The sequence below is a fragment of the Ursus arctos genome, unplaced genomic scaffold, assembly GCF_023065955.2.
Source record: "Ursus arctos isolate Adak ecotype North America unplaced genomic scaffold, UrsArc2.0 scaffold_5, whole genome shotgun sequence".
NCBI classification, from domain to species: domain Eukaryota; kingdom Metazoa; phylum Chordata; class Mammalia; order Carnivora; family Ursidae; genus Ursus; species Ursus arctos.
The window spans coordinates 59,068,909-59,095,058 of record NW_026623067.1 but is presented as its reverse complement, the minus strand read 5'-3'; the positions used below and the strand labels follow the sequence as shown (position 1 = coordinate 59,095,058).

The 26,150-nt window shown below is 46.9% G+C and overlaps 2 protein-coding genes across 5 annotated transcripts; one reads left to right on the top strand and one right to left on the bottom strand.

Annotated features, from left to right (window-relative positions):
* Positions 1-1,889: 1,889 nt before the first annotated feature.
* On the bottom strand, positions 1,890-14,631 carry LOC113254891 (uncharacterized protein DKFZp434B061-like). The gene is made up of 3 exons (XM_057306977.1): positions 14,574-14,631; positions 13,193-13,813; positions 1,890-3,911 (listed from the first exon to the last, which is right to left on the bottom strand). Exons 1-3 carry the CDS (start codon positions 14,629-14,631, stop codon positions 3,748-3,750), a joined length of 843 nt encoding a protein of 280 aa, XP_057162960.1. The 3' UTR covers positions 1,890-3,747.
* On the top strand, positions 12,993-25,616 carry ENC1 (ectodermal-neural cortex 1). 4 transcript variants are annotated; one of them, XM_057307498.1, is made up of 3 exons: positions 12,993-14,050; positions 17,091-18,903; positions 23,016-25,616. In XM_057307498.1, the coding sequence occupies exon 2, from the start codon at positions 17,104-17,106 to the stop codon at positions 18,871-18,873; it is 1,770 nt and encodes a 589-aa protein (XP_057163481.1). In that variant the 5' UTR covers positions 12,993-14,050; positions 17,091-17,103; the 3' UTR covers positions 18,874-18,903; positions 23,016-25,616. The 4 variants fall into 4 exon arrangements, with proteins under 4 accessions (XP_057163481.1, XP_048076790.1, XP_026354575.1 ...); XM_048220833.2 differs by having other exon boundaries at positions 12,993-14,100; XM_026498790.4 differs by having other exon boundaries at positions 13,332-13,419.
* Positions 25,617-26,150: the final 534 nt, after the last annotated feature.

The window sequence follows — 26,150 nt, the reverse complement described above, 5'->3', positions numbered from 1 at the left end:
GCGGCTGCAGTTTTAGCAGCCACGGATTGAGAAAAGACACGAAGGCCTAAAGCTACCCTGTATTCAGGAGGTGCTTGCTTCCCGCACGATTAGATTTGCTCATCAGTAGGCCCGTAGACCAGGAGGAACACAGGTTCTGAATAGCAAAGTCTGGGGTCCAGAGTTTGCTATTTACAACCTGTGGACTCTTGGACAAGTTAAATCGTGTTGTTGCTCCTGTTTCCTCATCAACAAAATGGGGATAATGATAGTATCTACCACACAGGATGACTGAGAGAATTCAACCCGCTCTGCAAGCCATGGTGTGATTATAAATGGACATTAATTATTGTTTATAGAGGCTCCCTGTATATGTATTACCTACAGACATAAAAGAGAGCATTAGTTTAATTTCTGTGGAGACTCCTTACTCCAGAGTTAAGTATCAAACCAAGCAAAATAATTTAGGGTTAGACTTTTAGGGAATTCCGAGTCTGTGTGGCATGAGAGTAATGTCACACAGAGCTGGTGAAGAGACTACCTACCAAACCACAGGCCCTGCAGGAAGATTCCAGCACATTCGGGTCAACAACCCACTACTTGCTGAGAAGCTCTCCCACGGGGGAGATGTGCTCCGGTTTTCCATTACCCAAGTCTTATCGTTTCTAGCACCAGAGAATACAGACCCATTAATCACCAAGGAGCAGAAATAAAAGACCTCACCTTTGGGTGACTTGCTGTTTGGGTGATTTAGCACTTCTTTTTTTTTATTATTTTTTATTTTTTTATTTATTTCTCTGACAGAGAGAGAGGGAGAGCGTAAGAAGGAATACAAGCAGGGGGAGTGGGAGAGGGGGAAGCAGGTTTCCTGCTGAGCAGGGAGCCTGATGTGGGGCTTGATTCCAGGACCCTGGGGTCATGACCTGAGCCGAAGGCAGACACAACGACTGAGCCACCCAGGCGCCCCGATTTAGCACTTCTTATCTCTAAAGGAAAAGCACAGCGGGGCTGGTTAGTTCACAATGGGAATGGTCCATGCTTCCAAGGAGACCCAAGTTATTGCAAAGACGCATTCATCCTATGCCAATGATGGTTCCTGCTTGGAGGTTTGGGGGAATTTTCTTCCAGTTCGTCGCCCTGAATGTGGTCCTATTTCTTAAGGTATCCAGTGAAACTCCGATTATGCAAACTATTGTAGAAATGGGGTTTTCCAGAGAAGGTAAGGCAATCATCTGGGTTTAGCCCAAGTTGAAAATCTATTTTAAATGTTTTGTTGGACTTTCTTGCCTTAGCAAGTACAGGGCTGTGAGTGTATTTTGGATATTTCTTTGTGATACAGTTGAAAGAGTCACTCATTCATTTGTTAAACCACTCATTTGTTCTTTCCACAAATATCTATTGTATTACTACTGAGTTCTGGACTAGGGGCTGGCCACGTGGTGGTGAAAAGACGGAGACAGTCTAACCGTCTAATGGAGGCCGGCAGAACCTGCGTTCAGACCGCACCACCACCAGCTAGCAACTACGTGACCCCAGGCAAGTTCTTTATTCTCTGTTTCTCATCAGGAAAATGAGGTCCAAGAACTCTAATATTTAGCTTGCCAAGGACCTTTGAGGATTCATAAAGCATAAAACACTCTAAAAACTGCAGTTCTCTATGAACGGTCATGCTATCTGATGACTGAGAATCTTGCCTTGCTTTATGAAAATCATTCAAAATGGCCCAAACCATTATATCACTTGAAGGAATTGAACCAGATAGTTTCTTTCCCCCCAAAATGTTATTGTTAATACAATATAGGATCCACATAAAAATGACTTCATTCCTTACTTTTACAAATTAGAAAACCAAGGCCTCGAGAGGGGGACTGACCTGCTCAACTGACTGTTAACAGATAAACTGAGGCATATTAAAAATCTCAAGAGTTTATTTGAGCACAAGTTGATCGAAATTGGGCAGCTTCCAATCCAGCCGATAGGAAAACGCCAGCTCTAAGATGCTGAACAAAAAACGAAAAACTTTTATAGACAGAAGGGAGCAGGAACAAGGAAATTATACTAAGCACAAAGCAGGCCGGTTATTGCAAAGTTATTTTCCTTTAGAGGACAGCAGGGGTCTGTCAGGCCGAGGACCTAACTAGCGCTCGTCAGGAGGGTCCTGGCGGGCTGGTTTCAGATTCCATTACTGGGAGAGTTGAAACTCGAAGGACTGAAGTCTTGGTTTGGTGACACGGGGTTTAGCACAAGCAACTTCCTTCTGGACCCGTTGTCTTGTTTTTAACAACGCACAGAGCTGGGACTGGAGCTCAGTCAGTCCTGTTCCTCTGACCAGGTCTTATAATACTCAGATTGTGTCCCCTACCTACAAAATACAGGACAATACTAGCTGACGAGTGACAGTAGCCTGTCCGCTGAAATAGGGCTGTAACTTCTCTCCACTTGAATCTGTCTTCAAGGAAGAACATAATTATTGTCCTTTCGATCCATTTCCAAGAACTGGATTTTATCTTCCTATTTGAGCGTGCATGGCATGCAGAATTTTGGCCCTCATTATCTCTGCCCTCTGATGTCATACCCACGGCCATATTAATTGGAAAAAGGGATGTTGCCGATAAAATCAAGGTCACTACACAGATGGCCTTAAGATAGGGGGATTATCCCGTATTATCCAGGTAGGCCTAAAGTAATCACATGAGCCCTTAAAAGCAGAAAAGAAGCCAGAAGAGGAAATCAGACAGATGCAGCAAAAGGCAAAGTTGGAGATGCCAAGCATGAGAGGGGGCCCAGGTACCATCGTTGGCTTGAAGATGAAGGGGGTCAGGTGTCAAGGAAATGGGGATCACCGTGCTCCAACCTCAGGGAACTGAACTCTGTCAACAACCTGAAATGAGTTTGCAAGTGGAATCTTCCACAGAGCCTCTAGGGAAGACCCCAGGTTGGCCGAACCCAGACTTCAGACTTGGGAGGCCCTGAGCCAAGGAGCCAGTGGAGCCCCTCTTTGCTGGGACTTCTGCCCCACTGTGAGATCCTACATGGGTGTCTCTTCAAAATATTTTTCTTTCATTATTGTTATTGACTTTAAAATATTCCTAATATTAATTGAAGTAGTAAATACAGGTGGATACACAAACAGCACAGAAGGATGAGAGGAAGAGCAGCTGTCCCAAGTTCTGTAAGCCCTTCCAGTGTGCCCGCGGCGTAGAGCCAGTCCTGTGGGGCCACTGCTGTACCCTATGTCTGTCAGTATCACCCCTACAGTACTGCTTCTTTAAAAATTTGAGATATTACTTATTGATTTGTTGTTTAGGTAGATATCATTTACTTTTTTTTAAGATTTTATTTATTTGAGAGAGAGAGAGTGAGCACGCAAGCAAGGGGAGCAGCAGGCAAAGGGAGAGGGAGAAGCAGGCTCCCCGCTGAGCAGAGAGCCCAATATGGGGCTTGATCCCAGGACCCTGAGATCATGACCTGAGCTGAAGGCAGACACTTAACGGACTGAGCCACCCAGGTGCCCCAATATTGTTTACTTTTAAAAGAAAGCTCCAACAGGGACTTCTTTCCTTGTGTTTAGTATCTTTCCTCTAAAAGTTCAGTATAGGAAAAATGTTTTATTTATCATTCTAGTGAGTTGGCTTCCATACAATCGAGGTTTTATTTTGTTTGGCCTCTTGAAGGGCTGAAAACCACCATCCCATGCTCAAGGAGACTCCACGCCTGCTCACGGACAACATCCCTCCCTTCTGTGAACCGTCGTGCTATATGAAGATTTCAAACTTTAGCATAATCCGTGTATCCTGGGTTTTTAACCATAACGTCACAGTTGCTGGATACAACCAAGAGATGAAATGCTTCCCTTATTTTCCATTGCACTTTCTCCCCAAATCCTTCCAGGAGGACACTTGGAGCTCCCTCAGACACTCGGACTGTAGACACTGCAGCGAGTAAAAGATGAGAATGTCAATATTTGGAACTTCATCATTGCTGGGGAAAAAGTGCTTTATTTCATACTTAAGAAACGATGTCTGAACTAAAGTTAATAGAGAAAACGTGATTAGGACATTATTTTGCTTGTGAGTTGATGTACCAAACTCTAGTGGGTATAGTGTACCAGAACGAAAGAATGATCTAGGGAGACATTTAATCAACTATGGTTAAAGGGTAAAAATTGATTTAAAAAAACACTTAATTTTAATCAGTTGATTTCAGCTTCTCATTTGTCAAACCTTTATCAGACCTGTCAACACAAAGCCATACAAACTGAGCAATTCATTTCTTCTTTTCTTGTAAAGTTTACTGCATACGTGCCAGGTGTCTGAGGCTGGCATTCCAAGGGACAGAAAAGCAGAGGCCCTAGTTAATCAGGAAAACAGAGGAGGCAGTGTAGGTCAGTGGTTAGGAACTCGACTCTGGTTGGGTAAAAACCACTTTGGGTTCTGGCTTCAACCATGAGATCTTCAGACTTCTAGTGTTGCCATGGGGATTAGACGAGATGGGTATATAGTGCTTAGCATCCAATAAGACTAAATACACGTGAGGGTTTCTAGTCATTCTTATTAGCTCCAAGACCAGCCCAGTGGACACATGCGTCCCTGTCCAGCAGCTTTGAGAACAACTTCTTCTTTTTTTTTTTTTTTTAAGATTTTATTTATTTATTTGACAGAGACAGTCAGTGAGAGAGGGAACATAGCAGGGGGAGTGGGAGAGGAAGAAGCAGGCTCATAGTGGAGGAGCCTGATGTGGGGCTCGATCCCATAACGCTGGGATCACGCCCTGAGCCTTGCCGCTGTGCCACCCAGGCGCCCCTGAGGACAACTTCTGTTAGTATTGTATGCATTGCCCAGCCCACGCTGAGGAGACAGATGGCTCAGTGGTGCCCTCGGCTGGCCAGTCTGTAGGGCACAGAAGTCACATTGCATTGTTGTGGACTGGCCAGACCTTGCATTATTACACTTGGCATTGCTCATTTGAGGCATAACCTTTATGGCTATGTAGCTAGCTGCTCTAAAGTTTCCACAAGGAGTTTCCACACCGTGTTCACTTTTTCTTTTTCAATATGTTGGGCCTTTTAAAAAAAAAACAAACCTTTTTACTTAAAAAAAACGCCACTCTATTGAAGTGTGGTTGACAATACAAAAAACTGTACGGATTTCATGCATACAACTTGGTCAGTCTGGGGATAAGTATAGATCGGTGGAATCATCACCACACCTAGCCCATCAACATATCCATCACTTCCAAAAGTTTCCTCCCACCTTCTTTATTTATTATTATTATTGTGATGATAACACTTAACACAAGACTCACCCTCTTGGCATAACACAATACAATGGCGTTATCTGTATAGCTACTATGCATACAGACCTCGAGGATTTATTCACCTTAAATTTTGTCACTCTTCTGTAATTAGTTCTTTATTGTAGCCAGAAGAGGGCACTGTTGCTTTACCCAAATTCTGCACTGTGGTCTGCAGGGCAATGCATCTGTGTTCTGTGCTACAGTGTCTCACTCCTGGCTTTGTTGGGGGCAGCAATTTCATTCCTTAGGAAACCAGCAGGGAAATAAAACAAAACAAAACCTTTTGTCTGTAGCAGGACATATATGAAAACTTGATACTCGACAAACTTTAAAAATTTTTGAAATCATGCAAAGTCATGCATGGGATTTTTAAAAATACACAAGTGCAACAGAGAAAATGCGTTCTTTGAAACTGATCAAGGTTTCAACTTGCTGAAACCACTGTCTGAAAAATTAGAGCTCAATTTGGCGTTCCTGCTCATTTTTGGCATCATAAGTGACCCGGAAAAGACATAGAAGAAATTGACGTGCAGTTTTGGGGAACTCTGGGATGTTTCCTCCTACTGTGGCAAAACTCATAATCTCCTGAAAAGAGAAGTCTTTGTTAAGAGCAAGGAGGGTGCAACGTTGACACTCACCCCCTGCTTCTGCCTATAAGGTTTGCTGTTTCCTTTCTTGGCGAATGCCATTAGGAGCCACTTTACCATTTTTAACAGGCCAGTTTTTAATGAGGCAATAATGGCTTTATTTATAATCCTTGGGTGAAAAATGGCAATTGAAGAAGACCATTTCACAACCCAGGCGGTCTGCATTCTCGTGGTTCTCTTCCAGACTAGCAGTCTAATAAGGGTGACCGAAATTGAGCTCTGCTTTGGCCTATGTTTATGTTCTTTCCCCCTACTCCTCTCAAGTTTCCCTATATGTGATTTCTTTCCATGGCTTCAGAGCTGGAACGAAGAGACATTCGAAATGCAAATACAAGTATACTGATGGCAAGCCAAGCCTACAACAGTGTAAAATCACAGTGTAGGGCTGAGAAAATCTAGTGGAACTGGAGAATATCCCCAGCACCAAGCATTAATATGATGCCTGTAAATCAGTATTTGCTGGGTGACTGACTGATCGGCTCAATGACACCACTAACTTCTGAAGATAATTGTGGGTGTGAAAACTGATAACTATTTGAGTGTACATGATTTTTTTTAAATGTTACCATTTCCTCCTGATATTTAAATATTTGCAGGTATCCTCAAATAAGGGAATAGCAGGTCTTTCTACTTTATTTGGGATTTTATAGTGAATGCTTTCCAAAATTATTCACGAGGCTAAAGGAAATTTGTGTACATGTGTGTATGTGAGTTTATACCCTCACCCATGCTATATTTTCAAAATCATGAGAAACAGTTGTGGGAACTTTAAGACAGCACGCTCAACAGCATTTCTCTGTTTTCATTCTTTCTTCATACTGGTCATGTTAACTTACAGCTGCTTGTTTTTTGTTGTTGTTTTTTCTTCCAGACTCCTGTCCCAGCTGAACTCGAGGCAGTGGGTAAAGTCTGTGCTCACAGAGGGCCATAAAATCCTTTTATTATTCATTTGAAGGTACAAGCTCTTGGACCACAAAGGTCCCTTCTTCTGGTCCCTTCTTCATGCCCAGGCATGCTCAGGGACTTGGCATTTTGCCCTGGAAGCAAGGCATATAGGCCAAACAAAACCCTCATTTTCACTGCTTGGAACAACGGTCAATTCTTTAATGTAATTACTTAGAACAAATTAAGAGTTTAGATCCAGGAGCCTTGGGGCACTCAAAGATTATGGAAAATAGGGGGGTGGGGAATAATTTAAGATGCCCCTGAGTTGTAAAAAGCCACACCCCACAGAGCCTAGTGTGATTCTGATATATATGAGAGAGTGCGTTTACCAAGTACACCCCACAAATTTTCAGGGCAGGAAAAAGTAGGAGCCTATATTCTATCCACGCTCTGTGTGGGCCAGGCTACCTTCTAAATATAGCTAGCTGCTTCTTTTTAAAATGTGTGGCTTCTTCAATACTTGTCCCTTTGCAGCAGCTTAGCTTCTTAAGGTAGTGGAGAGTAAAGAATAATTTCTCCATCATCAACTGAAGACCGACAGCCCCAGTAGAAAACATGAAGACGGTATCAATAAGAGATGGAAGGAGGCACAAAGGCAAATCCCATGAATCTGAGCTTTCATTGCACGTGCTGTCAGGTTCCTGGGTGTGCAAGAGGAGCAGAGCCTCAAACACAGACTGCAAACAGAGTCTGTAATTTCGTTCAAGTCAGGAAGTGTCCCTTAAGCCATTGCCACTGGGCAAATGTAGAAATAGGAACTTTGATACAGATTCAAGGCACTTTCATTTAGGAGGGTTAAGAGCACAGAGCTATAGGGTCGTAGGAATACCATTCTCCTTAAACAGCTTAGGAAGGAATCAGAAAGGCAGGTCCTAGGCAGCACTCACCACAAGCTGGGCACTGTTCTGTGTGCTTTACATATGCTAGTTTATTTAATCAGCAAAACAATGCTCCGAGCCAGGTGCTCATCTGACCTCACTAGGCGATCTGGGAAATTAAGGCACCAAGATGCTACAATGCTTGCCCCTCCAACACCCAGCTAGTGCGTGTAGAAGCGGAAATTCCAGCTTGATTCTACTGCCCTTAACCATTTGACTGCTAAAAATCAGATACTATGTGGATCTAGAAAGACTGGAACTGAAATGCTAAATGTCATTACCTCCAAATGGCGGGTTTACAGTTAATTTTCTTGTACTTTTCTGTTCCCCCGCCCCCAAATTTCTACCGCGTATTGCTTTTATAATCAGAGAAAAAATAAGAAATGCTGCTTTAAAATTCTGACCCTTAAATCTATCACTGGGAAGATCACTGTGCTGAAGGGTACCGGAGTAGAAAAACCACACATAGCCCTGGTTGCTCTAGTCACTAACGACCAGACTTTACAGACTAACACCAAGGAGAAGTGACTCAGATGTATCCCTCGGCGGTCCTGGGGGCCGTCACTAAACCGTCTACCCCCTGCAATGTCACCTGGGGCCCTGCGAGGTGATGGACAGTGTCTCAAATGAAGAGTCCATTTTCCCGCTGTAACAACTCTGAATAGAGTTCAACAGGTTGGCTGGCTCAGCCCTCCAAGGACACAAATTCACGTTCACACACAACTTTCTATTAAAAGTCATAATACAGGGGAGCTGGGTGGCTCAGCCGGCTGAGTGACCTGACTCTGGGTTTTGGCTCAGGTTATTATCTCAGGGTCATGGGGTGAAGCCCCAGCTCAGCCTGGAGGCTGCTGCTAGAGCTTCTCTCCCTCTGCCCCTCTCCTCACATGGGGGCATGCGCACTCTCTCTCAAATGACTAGATCTTTAAAAAAAAATCATAATACAAAAGTCCATTGTATCTGTATAGATCAGCCATGAACAATGGGAATTTGAAATTAAAAATACTACGGTCCAATGTAATTCACAAAATACAGGTAACACGTATAATGGATGTAGGAGGCCAACTGAAATTTTAAATATGACCATGTCAATTTTGGATACAATTTTAGGAATATTCTCAAGGTTTATCATAACAAATATTTAACATGAATACAGTTTCAAAGACATAAATGCAGAAGGCAGCAAATCAAAATTTAGGAAACTATCAGTTCAGACTTCTTGTTTGTTCCCAGAGAAAAACAACTGACTTATACAATGTTGATAGCTTCTCGTACTGACTACCTGACTCTTTAGTTTTCCTTGTCTTTTTAATAAATAGCCAGATTTAAAAAAAAAAAAAATCCCCTTTTTGAAAGTAAGAGGCTTGCTGGTAGGAGCTGAGGTCTCATTTCTCTAGGTTTGTATCTCTGTCAAGGGAAAGTGTTGACGTGGGTACTGCACCGAGTCCCTCAACTCCTTCCTCAAGTCCTTGAAGGACTTCTTCCCCCAGCTGCTGGGGGTGCTGGCAGCAGAAGGCACTCAGCCACCTGCCCTCTTCAGAACTGAGACCTCTGTGGAAGAGTGCCGCCTTGACCAAGCCCTGGTCCCTTCGCTGAGTGATGTACTCAGCAACCGGTTGACGCAGCCATATAGAACCCGGCCTTCTCGCTTCTACTGGGGACAACTCTGCAGGGTCATTTCCACTCCAGGGCTCACCATGGGCCACCCAAGGTCTCAGCTGAGACCGGATCCCAGCTAAACTCCCTTTGCCCATTCTGCTTCCTTCCCTCCCTTTCCTTCCACAGGTGTTGATCCCAGGACAAGCACAGCCAGGGGCTTCTGTCCATGGCTCAGTGTCCATTTTCCAGCACAAACTTGACACTGGGGGAGGAAGAGCATAAATCTCTGGTGAGCACTGGGCCCCTCTGCCACACTGATTCGACAGACCACAGCCATGAAGCCCTCTTAGAAATAACGTGAGGAAGGAAAGCAGTGCCATTTTCCTCACACAGATTCAGGAAGTGGATCAAAGAACAAAGAAGACACTTGGAAGACTGGCAGGGAACATGTCTGAAATTCGGGTGGGGCTTGGGGGAACCACAGGAGGCAGGATGGCAGCTGCTTAGCCCACTGTTTGGTCTAATCCCGAGCTGTCCTGTCCCTGGTACCAGGGTCGCACTGTGTTAATTAAATCATTCTCATTAATTCAGCCCGAGTGTAAATTAGGAAGGAATGAAGATAAATTAGGTTTGAAGGCAGCTAATACATTTAACCCCATGCTGCTTATTTTGCAGCCTAACAAAATAACGTTGTTAAGGGAGATAACAAGGCCAAAGCCTTGGGCTCAGCTTCTTAATAGCATTAAAAATGAGACCTTGGTTTGGTGTCACAAGGCAGAGGCGAAGACCAGCTCCCGGGGGCCTATGGGAATGGGCTAACATCTTGAGTCGGGCGGTGGTCACTGTACAACACAGAACCATAGCATTTCCTGACCTGTTTATGACTCAGACATCGACTATGTGTATGGTTGTCCGGTTGGATCACAGGCCTGTCTAGAGAGTTCTTCCTCTACACATCCACGCTTGCTCACCTTCTCATCCTGGGAGCAGAGTGATAAGGATTACCTTTAGGGTTGGCTGAGAGGTGCTGCGGTAATAACAGTTTGAGTTGCTGTGGTCAGAAATAAGGTAACTTGCAAATCCCTTTCAGCTGTGAAATAAACATTAGAAAGGGCCCACAGGCCTGAAAGCTTGTCAGACATTGGTTCAAGCAAACCAGTGTGGTTTGTAGGAGGTCACTGAAAGCACACACATTTTCCCCCAAATGCAAGTTTAGTTCCTCTGTCTCTCAGCAGGAAAATGTTTTCCACTTTTACACCCTCCAGAAGCTAATTTCTTTCCCCTGCCTCCTGTTGCTTATCTCCCTGAGGCAGATGAAGCCAACGGTCACTGAACACAATTCAAGATCTCCCAAAGCTACGACTTTTTCCCCATCTCTTTCCTTGAAGCCCTGAGATGGCAACATTAGGGAGAAAAGACCAGGAAAATGGCATCCGTGGATGACAAGGACCCCCTGCCTGCTTAGCAGAGTCCTGGGCAAGGAGGAACAGATGCTGCTGTCCCCATGGTGAAGGACACTGCCGTTTCCAGGTGGGGAAGATGCAAGAGAAACAGACCGCCTGTTCCCAACTCAGTGGCTTCCTGTGACAAAACCGCCAGCCAACCAACGGAGCTGGGCACGTGTTTTACTTGTCGGCAGGATCATCTAGGTAAAGTGCCACGTAGATGTGCTAACGGACCGAAGTAAGAAAGACTTCTCAGTGAGAAGTGTTATTTCTTCATTTAAACAGAACATTTCCCCAGAGGAGGACATTCCCATTTGGTCTTCCAAAGCAACGGGCTTACTTTGAGCGCACAAGGACAAGGCGCTTCTAGGAGGTGTCCTTGAGGTTGCTCTGCTGGGCTTCCTCCGCACCTTGCCACAGGCTACAGAAACAGGTTTCTAAAAGACAGATGTGTGCTAGCTGCACATTTCCACCTCCCTTCCTCTCAGCACCATCTCTGGCGTCTACAGCATTGCTATACGTTCTGTTTGGGTTTTTATCCACATCTCCTTCAGGAACAGGGTCGGCTTGCCCAGCTCCTCTCTTCACCTGGCGAACCCCCAGAATCGCTACACGTGATTCTTACTGTTAATGGATCCCGCTGTCTCTGGCTTTGTTAAGCAGTCTGGGGCTGAGAGTCCACATCAAAAATTAAAACATGAAACAGATCTGTAAAGGCTCACGGTGAGGCTGACGAGTTAATGCTAACAAAGGACTTCAGAGGGCACTGTCTTTCTTTGCTTGCACGGAGCGAAATTTCTCAGCGCATACCAGGAGGGACGGGGTAAAGACAAGTGTGGTTGGAATAAAGAACCGGCAGCCTTGGTTGAGGCAGCGTCTGGACACCGCAGCGCTAGGTGGAGCCCCCTCAGCCTAAACCATAAACCAATTCTGCATCTATGTTTAGAGGAAAGCGAGGAGGTGGGGGAGTTGGGGGAGTTGGGGAAGGGAGAAAACTCTTTGGTGGATCCCTACTCGAGCTGCAGAGCCCAGCCTCTGCTAAGTGGCCGTGTGATCTCGAGCTGGACAATCCCATCTACCTGGGCCTCACTTTCCTAACCTGCAAAACGGCTGGGACGGTGATCTCTGCAGTTCAGTCACAGATTTCATTCCAAATATCTAATAAAAACCAAACAAGCGTTAAATTTCGGTCCCAGTGGAAATACAGCCCTTAGTGCAAAGATCAATAATGGCTTTCGTCAAGAGCGATCGCCGTGCGAGACTATTTTTCGAACTGCCTTCCTTTCCCCCGGCACGCGGCGCTTCAAACCTGTGGGCTGGGTCATTTCTTTGCCGAACTCCTAACTAACAAAACAGAGCGATAAAAGACAGGAAGGGCCCAGCCCGAGAGGGCGACTGAGGCTGTTATCTCAAGGGAAAGGGGGCGGCGTGGCCGCTCCTTTGACCAGCTCGCTTTGAATCAAGCGCCGGCCGCGATTGGCTGCGAAGCACGTGGTGCGCGCCCCGCGGGACAGCGCTCGGGCTGCTGCTGCTCCCCGCCGCGTGGGGCAGAGTCCGGTCGCGGGTGCCGCACCCGCTGGGGTGGGGAGGTAGGACGCAGGCGAAACGCCAGGGGCTAGAGTCTGTCTGCCCCCCGCCAGCGAGAAACCCGATGTCCCCGCAATGCCCAACCTGCAGTGTCCCCGCAGTGACCAGACTTGTGCCCCAGCCCTTGCCCCGCTCCCCGCTCCAGGTGTTCCGCCAAGGGCGCGTGCGGCGGACACCCGGCTCGCCCCCTCGCTCCCCTTTCCTGAGCATATCGCTGACTCCGGCATCGCGGAGCGCGCAGCCGGGCGCCTCCGCCGCCGAGGGTCCCTCAGCTCCGGGGCTGTCCTTTAACCGGGCTGGCTAGAGGCGCAGGCACTCCGACCCGGCCAAACTTGTTCTACTCGCCGCCCCTGAGGATTGCAGCTGCTAGTGGCTTTAGGCACGGCGTCCGCTTTGTCTCTCTCCACTCTCCGCAGCCCCCCTCCCCCGCTTCCTCTCTCGAATAACTCCCCCGACACGCTCTTCTCCAGCTCTTCCCCGTCGCCTCCTCCTCCCCTTCCTCCTCCTCCACCTCGGCGGGCGGCATTCACGCGCTTCCTCCCTCCTTCCCTTGGTGTCACTCCGCATCCGCACCCTCTCCTCCCTCCTCTCCCCTCCCCTCCCCTCCCGCCGCGCCGCGCCGCTTATAGCCCGGCGCGCGGTCGCTGGGCGCAGACTGCTTGGGCAGCCAGAGAGGAGGCGGCGCGGCGGTGGCGCTGCGGAGACCGAGTCCAGACGCCAGGCGGCCGCCGGCGCGCACCAGCGCTTTCGAGTTCCCCCCCCCGGAGTGCACAGCCAGCCTCCCTGCGCGGCGCCGGCAGCCGCAGGCTCGCCCTACCTTCCCGAGTCGCTCTCCGGGAGACGCTCTGCGGGTCGCGAGCGGAGTTCGCGGCGTGGGAGTCGCGAGGCGCTGTCCTCTCCCGGGCGGGCGCCCCATGCTCGCTCCTTTCGCCCAGGCAGTCGCCGCCGCTCCCCGGGGCTGAGACGTCCGCCTTGTCGCCTCCCGCCCGGTGACCTAGGCGAGAGAACCCAGCTGGTCGTGCGCTGACGCCGGTCGCGGCCGCCGTAAGTTTCCCCCGCCGCCCGGGACCTGTTGCGGCCGGCGCGGCTTGCCGGGGCCGCTTGGCCTGCGGGGGTGTGTTCGCCGGAGGCGTGCGTTCGCCCCGGAGGCCGGAACTCCGGCTTGGGCGGAGGTGGGGGAACTGTTCTTGGGGCGGAGACCTCGGTGGCAGCCGCTGCCCTCCCACAGCGTGCAGACGCTGGCCATCGCCGGAGGGATCTCCTCTGTCCGTCTCGCCGGCCCCCGGGCGAGCTGCTGGGGATCGGAGAGGCGAGGCGGGGTAGGACCAGTGTCCTTCCTCCGCCGAAAGCGGCGCTTCGCTGGGGGTGGCTGTCGCTCTGCCTCGCACTTGGCAGCCCCCAGGGCCGAGCGCCGGGGATTGTCGGCCCACGGTGCACGCTGCCCGGCACAGGGGAGCGCCGGGGCCGCGCGCACACACCCTTCACGAGGGCACGTTCCCTGCGGCGGAATGTCTGTGGCGAATGAATGAAAACTTCCTGAGAAATCCATTTCTTCTCCTGCAAGTATTTGGCCTTTGGTGTGACCTTAATGAGTTTCAAAGGATAGGAAGTGGTGGGCGTGGTGGAGACGAACCTTGAAACTTGTTCAGCGTGTAATTTCGTGTTGCCCTCACAGGTATGGTCCGCGTGTCGAAGAGCGTTGCAAGTGTTAAAGAAAGCTGTATGGTCAGTTGGTTTTCTTGTTAACAGTGTCTTTCTAATGTCGTTCCATTGTTAGCAGTAAGGTAAATGGCCAAGAAAATCCGCCTAGTTTCTCCTATGAGTGCATTGAGCCCAGGTTCAGAACCTAAGGAGGTGTGACGGGACGCAAAGTATTGGCAGCAGGGAGCTTGAGTGCGGAGCATTAAGTGAACTGAAGTTACTGTAACTAGAAGCCCTTTTGATGTTCACGGTAATAGCAGCCCTTTCGCCTTCTTTTTTGTAGGCACAGGTTAAGTATAAGTGTCCTCTTTTTTTTTTGGCTACTTACTTGACATGCACATATTACTTCTCTGGGGGCTTAAAAAAATGCCGGAAGGGTGATTCATTTTATGTTGAAGGTGTGTTTTGTGACTGTATAAATGGCTTCTGCTGATATCTTGCTGTTTGCGGAATTTTAACCCAGAAAGTAGTCATTTCCCTTGGGTCTTTAAGTTTACCTTTTGAGCAAGTATTGCTGCAAGAATGTTGGATTTTGCCTGTGACATGCTTTTCCATCTGGACGGTATCCAAGCTGACAGGCTAGCCTCTTCCTTCTGGTTTTGTGCACCAACCTGGAAAAGGCAGGAGCATCAGCACAGGAGGCGTAGTGATGCAGATCCTGTATCCTAAGGTCTTCTAAACAAACTGTTGTCTCAAGTGTAAGCCTCCTTGTGAATGCTGTTTTACCCTGTCTGGAATCTAATGCTCAGGGAAGCACGGTCTGGGCCCCGGTGTGGTTCCCACTCAGGGTGCAGGCACTTTGGTGTCATGTACCTTGTGCGGGGAGCCTCATTCTTCAGCTGGAGGTGTGTTCACTCTCAGCTTGAGAGAAGGCAGCTTTTGAGGGTGCCTTGGAAGCATTGGCTTAAAAAAGAAAGCAGAACTACTCATTTGCAATGTTTGTAAGTTTCTATATAAGGCATCAGAGTATTCATAGCATCTTTTGAGGTTTAAGCTTAAAATCTTCCTCCAAGTACTTAAGATTGAATGTACTAACTCACAACTCCAGCAGCAGAGCATCGGGGATGCTAATACATGTTCTGCGGCTTTGGAGACTTGGTGCACTCACATAGTGTGGAGTTGGGTGGTTCTCCAGAGCCCTGGGCGTTGGTTCCCATGGGCTGGACTGTAGAGGCTTTTACTTGAGGTAGGAAGGGTGACGGGGGCGCTCCTCACCTTTGTCTGCGGGGCTCCTCACCATTTGTCCTATCCTAGAGTTGCTGTGGACACTCATGTTGTCTTCCTAACACCAGAGCCCTAGAACATTGTTACTTACTTTCTTTCACTAAGCCATGATGACCGCTAGTGAAAAGTTACATTCCAAAACTAAAAGAAAACAAGTTGCATCGCCTAATGGGATGTGGCCAGCGTGTCACAGGCACAGATGGCACCTGCCTTTGTTGTGTGCTGTGCTACAGCTGGTCAGGAAGTGCTGCTTGGGAGCTAGCCTGTGAATCTGTGGGAAATCACTCGTTTGTGTTTATTAGTAATTGCTGCAATATAAATTAAAAAAATAAAAATCTGACCAGTTAAGGAAACGAGGAGTCGGTAGGTTTCAGCTGCCTGTGAAAACTAGCTGTTCTGTGTTTGGAACAGATGCTGTAACTTACACAGTTGTTTACCCTCCTGGCATAAACAGCTTCCCTAGGAATCCTTTGACAGGCAGGTCCTTGAAGGCTTCATTCTTTTGAAGTAGCAGAAGGGAGAGGGTTAAAAAAAAAAGAGAGAGAGAGAGAAGCATGTGATTTAGTTTTTGAAGATAGGTGATAGATATGTCCTATGTCTTTAACCTACAGTTTACTTACTGAAGAAAGCCAAAGACAGCATTAGGTTTTGCTATAATTTCAATAATATAGAGGAAAGTACTTTAGTCAGCAAATAAATTCTAGGGTGGCCCTAAATTAACAATGGCTGGCAACACACACACACACAGACTCACATAGGTGTGAGTGCTTTTGATTTACATAAAGCTGGGTTTGCACTTTGAACTCCTTCCGTGCACATGCCGGTGTCTGCAGGTACACAGGAATGGTCCTGAGGATGCACTTTTGAATCAAAAGAGAGGGATGGATAGATCCTTTGTTCTTGGAACTGGTTTTCCAAGAATTGATAAAAAGCAGGAAGAACAGAAAAACAATAGTGATGAGTGCGCTACTCAAAATATTCTTCTTTTTATGTGTGCAAATCCTCATTTTGGAAGCTGTCCAGAGCAGGAAAGATGCATGGCGATTGTGGCCAGGATCTGTTCTGTGTTTTCACAAAAGCCTGCTGACCAATATGTGGTAAGGTTTATATCGGTGCTCTTTGAGGACCCTGGCGTGGTAGAACTGTCTGTTTAGAAATTGTTTGTAACATTTTAATAAGGATCTGATCATGGAAGAAGTTGGCCTAAGCCTATGATTTTAAGGTTACATTGCCCATTTACTGTGATACACTGGGACTGGATCTTACCAAAGGAATTCTTAATGGAATTAATTAGTAGGTATTTGTTTTACACATGGCTTTATGTTGCATGGGGCATAAAAGCTGGTGTCCGTCCCGGCGTTACGAGAGCTGGAAGCCCAGCATTTTAACTGGCCTGCAGTGAATCAGCTGGACAAGGGCAGGGAGCTGTGAGAGTGAGACCTCCCTCGTCTTGGGTTTTGCTGGCTTACATTCGCAAGGACTTCAGTATCCTGAAAGTTGGCAGTCAGGTTTTCCAAGATGAACCTGCTTGCAAGCAGTGATTTTTTTTTTTTTTTTTGAACAGTGTTCAAATAGCTGAACAGTGTTCCAGTGAATGCCTTTCCTTATAGGTGGTTGTCTCTGACTTTGTACAGGCGCAGGCTATCCATTATTCCAAGCAGTAGGCGGCAAGGCTAACGGCAAAGTGTTCTGTTTTCTCTGTTCACAACGATTTGTTTTGCTTTGTTCTGCTGTTCTGAACATCAGGAGCATCACGTTCAATGGTTTGTTTTGTTTTGTTTTTGTTGTAGGAGTGGAAACAAAATGTCAGTCAGTGTGCATGAGAACCGCAAGTCCAGGGCCAGCAGTGGCTCCATTAACATCTATCTGTTTCACAAGTCTTCCTACGCCGACAGCGTCCTCACGCACTTGAATCTTTTACGCCAGCAGCGCCTCTTCACCGATGTCCTTCTCCACGCTGGGAATAGGACCTTCCCCTGTCACCGGGCAGTGCTGGCCGCGTGCAGCCGCTACTTTGAAGCCATGTTCAGTGGCGGCCTGAAAGAGAGCCAGGACAGTGAAGTCAACTTCGACAACTCCATCCACCCAGAGGTTTTGGAGCTGCTTCTTGACTATGCGTACTCCTCCCGGGTCATCATTAATGAAGAAAATGCAGAATCACTTCTGGAAGCTGGCGACATGCTGGAGTTTCAGGACATCCGGGATGCGTGTGCAGAGTTCCTAGAGAAGAATCTGCATCCCACCAACTGCCTGGGCATGCTGCTGCTCTCCGATGCCCACCAGTGCACTAAGCTGTACGAACTCTCCTGGAGAATGTGTCTCAGCAATTTCCAGACCATCAGGAAGAACGAAGATTTCCTCCAGCTGCCCCAGGACATGGTAGTGCAGCTCTTGTCCAGCGAGGAGCTGGAGACAGAAGATGAAAGGCTTGTGTACGAGTCTGCAATTAACTGGATCAGCTATGACCTGAAGAAGCGCTATTGCTACCTCCCAGAGCTGTTGCAGACAGTGAGGCTGGCTCTGCTGCCAGCCATTTATCTCATGGAGAATGTGGCCATGGAGGAACTCATTACCAAGCAGAGAAAGAGCAAGGAGATTGTGGAAGAGGCCATCAGGTGCAAACTAAAAATCCTGCAGAACGACGGCGTGGTAACCAGCCTCTGTGCCCGGCCTCGGAAGACCGGCCACGCTCTCTTCCTCTTGGGAGGGCAGACCTTCATGTGTGACAAGCTGTATCTGGTAGACCAGAAGGCCAAAGAAATAATTCCCAAGGCTGACATCCCCAGCCCAAGAAAAGAGTTCAGTGCGTGTGCAATTGGCTGCAAAGTATACATTACTGGGGGGCGGGGCTCTGAAAATGGAGTCTCAAAAGATGTCTGGGTTTACGATACCCTGCATGAAGAGTGGTCCAAAGCCGCCCCCATGTTGGTGGCCAGGTTCGGCCATGGCTCAGCTGAACTGAAGCACTGTCTGTACGTGGTCGGGGGGCACACAGCCGCCACAGGCTGCCTCCCAGCCTCCCCCTCAGTCTCTCTAAAGCAAGTAGAACACTATGACCCCACAACCAACAAATGGACCATGGTGGCCCCCCTCCGAGAAGGCGTTAGCAACGCTGCAGTAGTGAGTGCCAAACTCAAGTTGTTTGCTTTCGGAGGTACCAGCGTCAGTCATGACAAGCTCCCGAAGGTTCAGTGTTATGATCAGTGTGAAAACAGGTGGACGGTACCAGCCACCTGTCCCCAGCCCTGGCGTTACACAGCAGCAGCGGTGCTGGGTAACCAGATTTTTATTATGGGGGGAGATACGGAGTTCTCCGCCTGCTCTGCTTACAAATTCAACAGTGAGACTTATCAGTGGACCAAGGTGGGAGACGTGACAGCAAAGCGCATGAGCTGCCACGCTGTGGCCTCCGGAAACAAGCTCTACGTGGTTGGAGGGTACTTCGGCATTCAGCGCTGCAAAACTTTGGACTGTTATGACCCGACGTTAGACGTGTGGAACAGCATCACCACGGTCCCGTACTCGCTGATTCCTACTGCGTTTGTCAGCACCTGGAAGCATCTGCCTTCTTAAACAGTACACCTTCAAGAAGCTGAGCGTGAGGTGAGAAGTCAGGGTGGCTGTAAGTATGCACGCGCGTAAGCTAGCTGTGCAAGTTCCCGTGGAACCTGAGACGGGACCGATGTAGCTCGTCCTGTAGAAGCAGGGCTACAGAAACCATTAAAGAGAATTTGCACCCCAGACCTGAAAGCACTTGTGTTGACCACAGCTGCCACTCCCCACCCATAAGAGAAGCTAGCGGTTCTCAGCCTTGACTGACCTCCCATTCCCCCAAAGAGCTTTTCAGAAATGGCCCATCCCAGAGATCTGATTTCATGTGGTCCGGGTGGGTCCCAGGCAGCAGGATTTTTAGAAGGTTTTCTAGTGATGCTGATCGACAGCCGGGTTGAGAACCCCTGCCCTGGGTTTAATAATGCCAACTCATGTTTACTGAGCCCTGCCTGGAGTGGGGCCGTGTGTCTCACATGGGTCATTTCATGTGATCCTGACATAGACCTCGTGAGATATTATTACTAGAGCATTTTAGAGACGAAAACCACGGATGCACATGGAGGTTAAGTCAGTTGCCCAAGGTCCTAGAGCTTTGTAGGTGGAAGAGTTAGTCCAGAAATCAACTCAGGCACTCTGGTTCCGGAGAGAGAGCACTCGAGCACCATGCTGAACGGCTACTTAAGAAACCTGAGCTTCATATTTGTCTCACCCCAGGAGAGATTTGTTGATACGCAAATTTAGATCCCTCAAACCCTTTCTGGAATGAAGTAGGGTGTAAAAAACGGAATCCTTAAGTTTATTCCTAGTTTGTTCCCTCCCAAATTATTTATTGCTTATTTAAAAATTTTTCCTCGGGAGAAAAAAAATAACCCCTTTTAGGGCATTTATTAACTTCAGAGGGAAGTCAAGGTCTGTCCTTGTAAAAGGCTGCACCTGTGTTGTATAAACTTGTCAGATACGTGGCACGCTGAGCCATCTCGACGGCCTTCCACTGCAGCCTTTCAGAGTTAATCAGACAGGCTGACCCTATTGTCAGAGCTAACAAAAGTTGTCTTTCTGTGTCATATATCTGAGTCCATAACGGTCGTCTTGTGTACTTAAGAGTATATAATACTCTTGGCTCAAATAATTAATAGGCCTACACAGTTCAGTGTTCGTGAAGCTAATGGCCGCTTTGCTGCCGTTAAGCATCTTTAGCATTGGCCCCAGGAACCACTTAAGCTTGTCTGAGTGTAGCACGGAGCACGTGGAATGTGTTGATTTGTTTTGGTAAATCATGGGCTTATTACTAATAATAAGAGAGTAAAATTAAAACTCGGCTTTGGAGGAAGTACAATGAAAACTAACTCATTACCTGGAGACTTTTGGCTCTGTTTTCCCTAGTTTGTTTCACACTTTTGAAGAGGACTTGCAGAGGGAAAAAAGGAAATCTGGGGGGTCTTTGTGAGCTAAGCAAAGAGGGATTTTTGACTTCTTTGTCTTTTCTTTCCACCGTTCTTACAGCTCATTTTGAAACACCGCTAAAATTGGCCTCCCTGTTACAATGAATCTTTTTTGTTTTTTCATTGGTTCAGTTGTCTCCTCCCGCCTCTAACAGTTGGTACGGCTCTTAGTAACAGAACATAACCTTGGAATGAAACTCCTTCAGAGGAGCGAGAACAGTGAGAAACCTCTGTGGGGAGCGACTGGGCTGACAGCGTCCCATACCAAACTGGTTTTTGCAGCCTTGCTGGCATCTCAGTAATCCTGAGTAAACACATGCTCTGAACGTGGTTATTTCATCTGCGATATGCATGCATGACTCACCTCTCAAGCAGGTTTAAAGAACCTTCTGGGCGAAAGCATCAATTAAGAGCACACGAAGTTCGGTGTTAGTCCAAAACTGACTCTATTTGCATAGGAGAGCCAGAAAAATTGCCAGTTTTGGTGGCGGGACCTCAAAATGGTGAGTGGTAGACGGGCTGGTGTCTTTGGGGCAAGGTAAGGAGGCAGAGGCAGGAAGAGACCACGTGTGCATTCTGGTTCCGGGTTCAAAGCTGTGGACTCTGGACCTTTCTGTACTTCAGATCCCTCCTTTGCCCAATGACTGATTTGAATTTGGCCTCTCCGAGCTCTGTCCCCAGTCAGACTTGGGTGAACTGATAAATGAAGGGGGAAAAGAGGAGAAAGATACCTTGCCCAGCGTCTGGCCGATATGAAGTGTTCAATGCTCTGAGGTTCCTTTCCTCCTTCAATTGAGACCTCAGCCAACCACGGAATTAGCTTTGTGTGTGGCAGGAAAGTGAGGCTTCTTTGATTATTATCTGCTTGTATCTTTACTCTTCGTTTTTGGTGCCTTCTCTCGCAGCCCAGAGTATATTGGCAAACGCTTGAATTCGCCCTATCCCGGGTGTTTGAGCCTAATCACATACTTCCAGTCCCTGGGAACCAAGCACATAAAGTGTTAGGTCACATGGGAAACACCAACCACCTCCCCGCCCTTGGTGCCACCCCCCAGAGTGGAGCACGGAACAGCGGAATTGGACAGGGCCAGGTTCGCCGTCCGAAAGGGCCGTGAGGGCCTGATCAAAGCCACTCTTGCGGTTTCTGATAGGGAGCATGTTGGTTTAAATTTCTAAAGTTTTCTACACACGAGATAGTGCTAAAACACTTGAGTTGAATGGAATGACTTTAAAAGAGGTGCTGTGCAGGTATCAGCCCTCAGCTGCAGAAACTTCCGGGACATCTCTTTGATCTCCAAACGTAGGTGCTAACCAAATTAATACAGTGTTAACAGGAAGTTTCCCTAGGTCTAAAAGCTCATTCACCGGGGGGATTTTAACTGTCTCCTGCTGCTCTTTCAGTGGTGGGAAGGACAAAAAGGAAATTACTTTTGATTACTCTCCCATTTTCATGGCTCTGTGTGGCCCCAGCCGGACAGCACTCGGATCTCAGTGTGCTTTGTTTCTTCCCTTTTCAGAGTCTTTCTTTCCCTTTCTTTCTTTCTTTCTTTCTTTCTTTCTTTCTTTCTTTCTTTCTTTCTCTTTCTTTCTTTCTTTCTTTCTTTCTCTGTTTGAGTATGCACCATCATGAAATTTCATATTATTACAATTACAAAATACATTCTTTTGGCCTCGTGTTGATATAGAGGTGACCGGGAGGTGGGGGTGGGAGGATGACACCAGTCTAAGGAATGCCTTGAAAGCCTGAATCATGTTATGAAGCTGCCAAAAGAAACAGCTCATGAAATGAATCCGACTTCTGAACACACAAAAGTGAGAAGAATTCAATGCAAGTAACGAGCAGCCCCTCCTGAATTCCCTTTGTCTCCACTTAGAGTTATAGCAGCAGGGATGAGATTCCTACACTGGGCTGGAAACGTGCTCTATGAACAGTTAGGGTGAGTGTTGGAGAGACAAAAGCCGTCTGCAAGATTTCCCTGCGTCAAAGTAGACGTGCGGGCTGGGAATGGTGGGTCGTGTGGGGAAACACCAGCTCCCGTGAAATGTGCCGGCTTTGTGGTTCCGGCACCTTGAATTTATATTCACGCTTGACGTCGGTGGATTCTGCAGATAATAAGTGCATACCATAGCTGGCGTCCCCCAAGTGCGGACTGATGAACTGGGAGAATAAACTCCAGCCTTGGGCTGTGGAGGCCTGAAATGTTGTCGTGTGAAAGGAAGCGAGACTGATTTCTGCCATAATGAATAGCAGAGATGCATTTCAATAAGAGGATTAATATGTCTGCCTTCTATATGGTGAATAAATTGAATTTGGAATCCTTTATGGTAAATGGGCCAAGGAGGGTTTGCACAGGAATCTTTTTTGACCCTCTGGTGAACGCTTCACAGTGGCTCTGTTTAGCCATGGAGATGAAGTTTGAATGTTAGAAGCAGAAGGTGGCAATTTATAGCAGCGCCTAGACGTAGAAGTTTGCATTTGCACGTGTACGGGTTGAAGCTGTAGTAAAGAAACGAAGACTTTTCTTTGGACACCATCGTTTCTGTCGAGCCAGTCGTGTGTATCCGTGCACGCACATGGATGCACTTAATCTTTGCACACTTGCTACTGAACATGTAATTAAGACTTTTAGAAGCAATAATGACCAGCTCTGTCCCGATATTAATTTTCTTTTTTTAGATTTCGAGGCTACTAACGAGAATCTTTTTTTCTCCCTGTTTTAGCTCGCTCCATCACTTGGTGAGACAAAATGAGATTTCTGCTTTGGAGAGGCCAAATTTAATGAAGAGAGAGAAAAGAAAAAGGACAAGAAGTTGCTACAAGACTCCAATACAATGCACTGCACCTTGTAAATTCTCTAACTGGACATGAAGGAGGGGGTGGGGGAGGGGGTGGGATTTTCAGTGCAAGTAGCACATGGTTTAAATATGAATGAATGAACCTGTGATCTAGTCCTTGTCTTGTAATTGTGGATTAATGTCAGCGTTAATCAGCCCCTCAAAGGGAGAGAAAAGCCGGCCCTTTTCCCTTGCTGTACCATATTCAGCATTTGATTTCCATGGGCTCCACCATTTATGTGTAAAATTTGAAATGGTTGTCACCTTTCTGAGGAGCAAGCTTGAAGCCTCCGCACCAGCTGCTGTTGGAGATTGAAAGCCCAACTGTGGGGCCAGGAGGGAAGCTGGCTTGGCCGGCTGCAAAGTGAGGACCACTGGACTCTCCACTAATCTCTGAGGGGTTGTGCTCCCCAGGAAGGTTCTGAACAATGGGGACATTGTTGGTAGGCGTTTGGTAGATGTTCTTTTCTATTTATAAGTGACTTTAAACTTTCCCTTGGCTGTTAAGAAATTTGTTATAGATTTAGCTATTTATTGTTTGATGCCTGCATGCTGAAACAGTGCTTACGATTGTCTTCACGTGTATGGATGTGTGTGTATGGTTGTATGTTTTGCACAGTTTTGTGGCTGTTGTGAAGTGCTTTGCTGCACAAAAATGAAAACTTGGGAGTTACAATTTGGTGTATAACTAGAGGGTAGGTTGGGAAGGGGGGATTTTGTAAATGTCAAGACAGGGAAGGAGTACAAGACAGAAACAAATAACATCGTAGAGGTAGAGAAAGCATGGAGATCACTTCTTAGATTCACTAACTTTTAATGGGGTTCCATGGGCTCTGGTCACGCTGATGGCTCGTGGGGTGAGGGAAGGCTTCACTACCCTGTTGCTTCCCATCTGAGTCACCTACTTCAATCTCAGCTACTGAAATTTGGAAAGGACCAAGTCACTTTGCAGTTTTTTTCTTTGTGTAATATCCTGAAATCCTGGAAAATTCTGTGGAATAGTTCTGTATATAGGGCACAGGTTAAAGGCATTGTCCAAAGTTTATTTATTTATTTATTACCCTGTGAGAAGGCTTTGCCACACCCACAGTTAACAGGAAAAAGCTGAGTTGTCACAGACGTAATATAAATTAATTCACTCGCCAGATTTGCTTGACCTGGTGGATTCATTGTTCTCTCTTCTTGATGTACGATTTAGCAAGTGTTAGCAATTCTCCAAGACCATATTCACATGGGTACAGCGTATACTTTAGTGCTCACCCTTGGGTAAGTCTCTAAAAAAGAACTCTTTGGTGCACAGAAGTGACACATTGGGCCAGGAAACACCAAAGAATGATGAGCAGTGGCCCCTGTTGAGAGGTTTTCCGGGATCGTTGGGAATCTGTTGTGAATACATTCTTTGCTAGTTCCAGTGCTTGTTTACTAACCGTGTGCCGTGATAGGTATTAGTGCTAGACTCAATTAGGTGCTTGCTCAGAGGTGTCTGGGGAAGACCAGAGTTTGCAACTCGCACCACTTTCATCGACGTTTCTCACATTACTGTAGTTTAGAAAATAGGGCTTAAGACTGATAACAACCTTTTACATTGTGAGTGTGTTTGCATTGTCTAGTGACAGATAAATCCTTAACATTTCTCTTTACCTGAATACTTTAGACTAATCGTACATGTCCGTTCGTGCCATGAATAAGTGGGCTAGAGTTGGACCGAAATAAATGAGCCATTGGAATAAAAGCATCACAATACTTTTCCAGCAGTCAGTTGCTCGCTCCTAGATGTGTTCTAAGCAATGCAAATGTCTGATTGTACGCTGGCGGCATAGCGGTGGCGTTACATTGTAGCAGCTCGGCTCTCTAGTTTATGATGCAAATCTGCAGAGATGTGTGTGTCACTGCGCGACTTCTGAAAGCAGGATGAATTTTCTGCAGCTGTTTCAAAGTTGTGGTCTGTCCTTGAATCCTCTATTAATTACTGTGTGTGAGCCAGAGGGAGCCGTGGTCAGGGTGGGCCCCCAGCCTGCAGGGAACTTTCTGGACTCCCGCTCTTTGAATTGATGTAGGCATTCGGGCTCACTACTTGACCATTCTCACCCTGTGAAACGTCCCCACTTTGAAGCAAATACAATTCACAGCACAGTGCACACAAAAACCTTGGCATAAGACAGAGAAGGTTCTTCTTATTCTGTGGACTGGTTGCTGTGGAAACGGATAACAAAGGGCAGCCTTCCACTTCTGGTATAATTGTGTAGCCCCCTTTTCTCTGGGCTTGACACCTGTCTGAATAAGAGTGATTAGAGCTGAATAATATCCCTCTCTTGGCTATTGACTATGTGGTTCACGTACACAACTCTGTGTAAGTTGAAGTAAAGTGTTCATGTTCATATGTGCTTGTTTGCTACTACTACATTTTTGAGGTTTTGTAAAACTGTTATTTTTTTTTTCACAATGTGAAACTGAAGGTCAAATAAATTATTAGAGATTTTCTCTTCATTGTGTGTGTGTGTGTCTTTATTTTAATACAACATAATTTAATCTACCGAAAACTGGTGCCTTTTCTAGTTTAATGAAAGTGAGGATCATTTCAGATATTTTCTGAATGTGTTTATTTCACCATCGAGTCAGAGAGATTCAGGAAAGTGGTTTTGCGTGTTTGAATAATTAAAATTTTGGCCATGTAGGGTATTTCCTTAAGCAGTGCCGAACACCCCAATTCTGGGTTATTCATAGCTTATGATATAAAAGGTCACGTACCATGCGATGGTAAGACAGCATAGGTGATACACAGAAAGAATTTCGTTTTTAGCGTCCTTCTGTGGGTTATATTTTGACAGGAAAGCTGTGAGAGAAGAGGCTGGAGTTGAGTCCCCTTTTCACCTGACATGCCTTAGAAAACATTAAAATAAGAGGGAATATATGCATGTTATTTCCCTGTAATGGCACAGAAAACCACAAGTTTAACCCCTCTGATATATTTAGCTTCCTCCAAGTTGAAAGCCACTGTCCCTGCCGGCTCAGGGTAAAGAC